Consider the following 6,234-nt stretch of genomic DNA (forward strand, 5'->3'; position numbering starts at 1 on the left):
TTTAGAGCTATAGTTTCGGTATTTTCGAGACGTCCAATTGTCAAATTCAACAGACTCTAGACGATAAGTCACATTTTATGACATATTCGATCAACCTTTTTTTGGTAGAAAAAATGAATTTCGTTGTACAAAAAAAAAGTTGAAGTCTTATCGCCGCAAAAGTGATTGAATTTTTTTTTATAGAACACGTTGTTCGGCATGGAAATTGGGGAAAACAATGACAAGGGCAATTATTACTACAGCGTAAACACTTCATTTATGCGATTATGCGTACAAACGCTTTATCTATTTGTTCTAAAAAAAATTCCCAATTTTTACTTGATGATCAAATGTCTGTAGCAACGACTTTACTTTCTATGTACTGTGTCAAATCCAAAAATAACTCGAAAAATATCCTCAACACTAACGAGTCAAACGCAAGCTCTTATCTCATTTTTCGCAATAATAGAGTGATATTTCAGTGACGGCAAATATTCGACTAGAGGTAAGTCTAACTAGCAGAGTACTTTAAAGCAGAAATTGAGAACACTTTAAAAGCACTTGAGTTTTAGTAAAGAAACCGGTAATCATAATTGGCGAGCACATTATGGAATTGGACTGTTTTGTTATTCATGTCAATAAACCTTCCATAAAGAACTCACTGGAATAGTGAGCATTGTTTTAAGCTGAGCGAGCGAGAAAGAAAATGTTGTCTTGGTAATTGCAACATTCACAGTCTCCATAGGTAATCAAAGTTGTTCATACGTTTGTTTATATAGAAGCTTCTTGAGAATGGAAGAATTATGGCGTTATTTTTTATCTGTCAGTAGTAGCTGCGATTACGGCGAGTAGTGTGTGGACTGAAAACCACTTGAAAGTCTGTATTTACTGAACGGACTGCACTCCCGTTTTGCATGGTAATACCTTGCGTAACGTTGCGTACGTCATATTCACACCTTGTGATCGGTGGCCATACGATTGGTAACAGCTGATTTATATTGGCTGTGGTTGGCTGGTTAGCGATAGCTTTTATTCCATTCTCTTTTTTTGTTATTCTTAATTTTTTCCGCTAAACGTCAACAAGACTCTGTTTTCCACACCCGAAGCCGGCTTTTTAACGTAAACAACTCACTTTTTCGCAACTCAAGTACTTTGTTTCTATTTTCTTAAACTTTTTGCTCGACTTTTTCAAGTCTGCAATAAAAAAAATTGAATACAATTGTGTACAAAAGGTGAACCTACCAAAACACTCTCGAGATCATTTTGATAAGGATTTGTTCTTCCATTTACGTATGCACAAGATATTCATTTAAATAGACCACTGGGACATCGGTGCATTCAGTTCAAGCAAAGCAATCGAATAGAACAGTTCAATTCAAATAAAAGAGCGGTTCAAACTCAACAGAAGTCTCCAATTCTGCAAAAGTTCCAGAAAAATTCGTTAAAAATGAGTCTACTTGTAATCATTGCAATTGCCGCTTTGGTGCAATCGACCTACTCTGCTCCACCGCCGAACGAATGTGTCTGCACTCGTGAATATCTGCCGATTTGTGCCTCGGATGGAGTTACCTACTACAACAACTGCTTGTTCCAGTGTGAAAAGAAGCGCAACAAGGACTTGGAAATCAAATTCTACGGCGAATGCGATGAAAAAGCTGATGATCTGCCGGTCGACGAGCTATGTATCTGTACCGAAGAATATTTGCCAGTCTGCGCTAGTGATGATCAAACCTATGCAAACGAATGCATGTTCAACTGTGAAAAACGCAAGAAGATCGACTTGACTCGCAAATATCGAGGCGAATGTGGTGAACCAATCGAAATCCGTGAAGGAATCGACGATGAAGTACATATTTTGCCAATCGTTGAAGAAGACTGCTTCTGCACATTAGAACACTGCCCAGTTTGTGGCACCGATGACCGTACCTACCCGAACGAGTGTATGCTGAACTGTGAACAACGCAAGCACAAGGATCTCAAACTCAAATACATCGGCGAATGTGGCGAAGATATTCGAATTCCAGATGAGATGTCAATATTTGATCAGTGCATTTGCCCAGCATTGTACGCTCCAGTTTGTGGATCCAACGGAGAAACCTATTCCAATAAATGCTTGTTGCTGTGCGAACGCAAACATCAAACTGGTTTGGTCATCAAACATTTTGGAGTTTGCGAAGATGCATAAGTTTTGAAAAGAACGAATATTTTTGATTTTATTCTAAGTAGTTCATAATTAAACCAATTAAAATTAAATGTACTAATTATTTCGTTGTAATTCAACCGCTGGAAGGGAGTTTTTGAAATAAAATTAGTAAACGTTCAACAATTTCTATTCGTTTTCTATTATCATCCAGGTGAAAATGTTTGGCGATGGTTTCAGCTTTCAAAAGAACTTTTCTATTCGATGAAAATTGGTTCATGTGATGAAAATGACGAGTCACATAGGTGGGAATATGTAATGTCTATAGACAACGCTTTTTCACAGTAATGATATTGAAAAGACCACTTACTTTTGTTGTTATTCGAAGAGATATTATTGAGTAAAGAAAGCATCCGTTTCAAATTGAATGTACGTTCCCCAATTATGAGACAGCAAACTCTTAAAATTCATTCAACTCATAAGATTTTGTGAAAATCAAAAGAACAAAGGCGCTTTCTTTCATAAGTTCAAGATAATCAAATTGGAATTTATTTTCACTGGTAAATGTTCTACAATTTTGCAATTAGCATTGTTATTTCCTTGAACGAATAATCTTAGAATGGAACATACCAATGTTTTGCGATGGTCCCTTTGGATTTGGTGGCTAACACAATGTCATTACCAGCATCCGATTTACAATACATCCTAATTTGTTCTTGATGACGCTTCACTTTTTCTGCGAATTGACATTTGTCCATATCATCTGACGCATGATAATACAAATTTTAACGGCTTTCCCATTCGGAAATATGTGACATTGAGGGCGATGTAACAGGGCCATAAGCCGCTATAATAAGTGACGCTTTCGATAGGACCGGCTATGGAATAATTATAGCTTAACGCACGTCCCATCATTGGAAGAATGAAAAAGATTGTGTTGATGTCTTACGGAATCGATCCATTCGAAACCCAACGCTAGACTGAACCAAATTCGAAATGAAAAGAATATTGAATGTAATAAAGTCAAAAGAAAAGTGAAGAACACTATTCCATACGTATACCAATTGCAATTAAGAGTGCGAGTAACAGTATCTTCATTTTGACTTCGGATGAGTCGATCTAGAACACGGTTTAGATTGATATGAAGAAGTTTTTGATGATTTGAAATGTTCAAACACATATGGCGCTGTAACTCCCTTCACAGCTAGAAAACCATTTTGGAAATTCAATAGTAGCGTTATGACGTTGCAATACGACGCTCAGCCAATTTGCAGCGACTCTTGTGCGGGCAAATTGAGTTATTATCAAAAATGTCGCCCAGCACGGAACAAATGGAGAAATTTTCTAAGAATGACTTTTCTGATCACATATACTTGCTAAAAGCGAAGCGTTATCAAGAACATATTAGGATGTATTGTAAATCGGATTCTGGTGATAACATTTGGCTAGCCACTGAATCCAAGGGAACCATTGCAAAATATTGGTATTTTCCGTTCTAAGATTCGTTCAAGAAAATAACGATGCTAATTGCAAAATTGTAGAAAATTTACCATTGAAAATAAATTCCAACTTGATTATCTTGAGCTGGTGGTTTAAATAAGAAAAATCGCAATATTTCCTTAGCATTCCACAGATGTTATGCATTTACTTTTTACATACAAAGTTACTGATAAGAACATGAAAATTGAGGAAGAATTTTTGAACGGAATTGGCATTTTGGCCAAATGCATTTTCGGTTAGAATGCGTCAAATCAACAGCAACAAGAAAAAAAACATTGAGTATTCGATTTTTTTCTTTCTTGATTCTTACAAGTGGTGCTCAAGTGCTTCTTCTCGGCAAGGTTTACTTAGCTCTTTTAGATTTCGATAAAATTCGAATGGTGTAATTATTACTCATCGGTTTCCAAGTTGCGGCAAAGCACACTTGAAAATGTGTGATAAGAATTTTGGTTGAGCTCACCATGTGCAGGCGATCCATATAAATAGCCATACAAATTGTAAGTAAATCAGTTCAAGCAAAGAAATTGAAAGCAACAGTTCTACCAAATTGAATCAATTACAAGTAATTATTTCGGAAATTCAACAAAACAGCGTGAAATCAGCTAAAATTTTGAAAAAAGTATCAAAAAGTGAAGAATGGGTTCAAAAAAATTGATCGTCATCGTCATTGGAATTGCTGCTTTGGCAATGCAATCAACTCATTCGGCCCCCACTAACGATTGTTTTTGCACTCGTGAATACGTCCCAATTTGTGGATCCGACAACGCTACCTACTCCAATTTGTGCCTATTCAAATGTGAAAAAGAACACACACATGATTTACAAATCAAATTCTACGGCGAATGCGATGAAAAAGCTGATGATCTTCCGGTCGACGAGCTATGTATCTGCACCGAAGAATATACTCCAGTCTGCGCTAGTAATGATCAAACCTACCTGAATGAATGTTTGTTGAACTGTGAAAAACGCAAGAAGATCGACTTAACTCGCAAATATGTTGGTGAATGCGGTAAGCCAATCGAAATCGCTGAAGGAATCGACGATGAAGTACACATTTTGCCAATCGTTGAAGAAGACTGCTTCTGTACCTTAGAATACTTTCCAGTTTGCGGAACTGACAACAAAAATTACGCAAACAGATGCTTCTTGGGCTGCGAACAACGAAAGAAAGCTGATTTGACAATGGCTCACGTTGGACCATGCGACCAATTGATGTAGATTATAGTTACTGAAGAGTCAGCTTTTGAAATATTTTAAGCAAACATCTATTGTAAATTGATTTATTTGTTGAAATTCAACCGTTGGGTGAAAAGGCTGTGAATAAAATTTAATTGAAAAGATAACTTTATTCGGTTTTTATTTGATGAATAATTTTGGATTAAGCTAGGAATGCAGAAAATGATTTTGCTCTAAAATTGTGACCACATATTTTTATGTTGTCATCTTGGAAAAATATTTTTCTGGATATAATTTCCATGAAAATGAAGAGTCTTTCAAAAACAAAATAGATTTGAATGTTTATTTGTATGAGGATTAGAGCTGCCCATTGACCTAAACTGTTCGTAATCGTTCGCGTTCGTTCGAGTTTTAACCAAACATTAACCGAACATAAACGTGACTTTTGCATGAATTGAACAATTGAACTGAACACGGAACGAACACGAACACGAAATTTACAAAACAAATTTGAACTGAAGTGTTCGTGTTCAGTTCATGGGCAGCTCTAATGAGGGGTTAAGCTTGCCGTTGATATCGGTTCACTGAAATAAAATCGCTAGGATTGAAATCAATTGAAAATATAATTCAAGCGACCTTGATTTGGAAGCCCACATCAACTTATAATGAATGTGTATGATTGGCTTGTACCAATAATTACTTTCCGTTTCTTATTCGATGACATGACCCTTTCAATTCGAAATTGACGAGACAGATTTCCATGAGTAAAATCCCATGCACATCGGGCTATAGTTATAATTCGCTTGATTCCTTGTAATCATTTGTTTCGAGCGTGCATCTCGTTTAAAGAGGTTATTTCGTTAGATCGAAGAAACATCTAGAAACAAAGCGAAACAAACATGTTTGTGTTGAAAATGGAGGCCCCTCTCGACATAATCTTGAACGTTCAGGCAAATCCAAATCAAGGGTGTTCAAGGTAAGGTTGAAAAAAACAAAGAGTTATTTTGATTTAAACATTGTTTACTGAGCTTACGGGGCTGCGAAATCGTAGAATTATATAACAATGATTCATTATCGAAGTCACGTAGTGTTTTGTATATCAATTTTTCATTTCAACAATACTCAGTTATTTTCCGGGAGTATTGGAGAATAAGCACATACTCTGAAGCATGAAAAACCGCTTTTTACATGAAATATTTACAAAAAGGTACTCTGATGGTCAATTCCATCACTAAATAGTTAGATTACTCAGTCGATAAAAATTATGGGGAGCTCCCTAATCAGTGTTCCAAAAATAATCCGTCCATAGATGTTTCTCGATCAAAATTGTTTCACAATTTTCCACAATAATTTATGATCCGTTCTCATGTCTGTCTCACCAGATTTCTCTATAAGAATTATGGCTTTAATTGTCTATTTATAAGTGTTCAAAACCACAA

At 36.1% G+C, this 6,234-nt stretch overlaps 2 protein-coding genes across 2 annotated transcripts; both read left to right on the forward strand.

Moving 5' to 3' along the window:
• The first annotated feature begins 1,310 nt into the window (after positions 1–1,310).
• On the forward strand, positions 1,311–2,305 carry LOC129565466 (serine protease inhibitor dipetalogastin-like). Its single transcript, XM_055440415.1, has one exon. The coding sequence runs from the start codon at positions 1,427–1,429 to the stop codon at positions 2,162–2,164; it is 738 nt and encodes a 245-aa protein (XP_055296390.1). The 5' UTR covers positions 1,311–1,426; the 3' UTR covers positions 2,165–2,305.
• Positions 2,306–4,143: 1,838 nt separating this feature from the next.
• Positions 4,144–4,952, forward strand: LOC129565468 (serine protease inhibitor dipetalogastin-like). The gene has a single exon (XM_055440418.1). It carries the CDS (start codon positions 4,256–4,258, stop codon positions 4,835–4,837), a length of 582 nt encoding a protein of 193 aa, XP_055296393.1. The 5' UTR covers positions 4,144–4,255; the 3' UTR covers positions 4,838–4,952.
• The last annotated feature ends 1,282 nt before the right edge of the window (positions 4,953–6,234 follow it).

Source organism: Sitodiplosis mosellana, unplaced genomic scaffold, assembly GCF_009176505.1.
Source record: "Sitodiplosis mosellana isolate CC-2019 unplaced genomic scaffold, AAFC_SMos_1.0 Smas_scaffold_2, whole genome shotgun sequence".
Taxonomy (NCBI): Eukaryota; Metazoa; Arthropoda; class Insecta; order Diptera; family Cecidomyiidae; genus Sitodiplosis; species Sitodiplosis mosellana.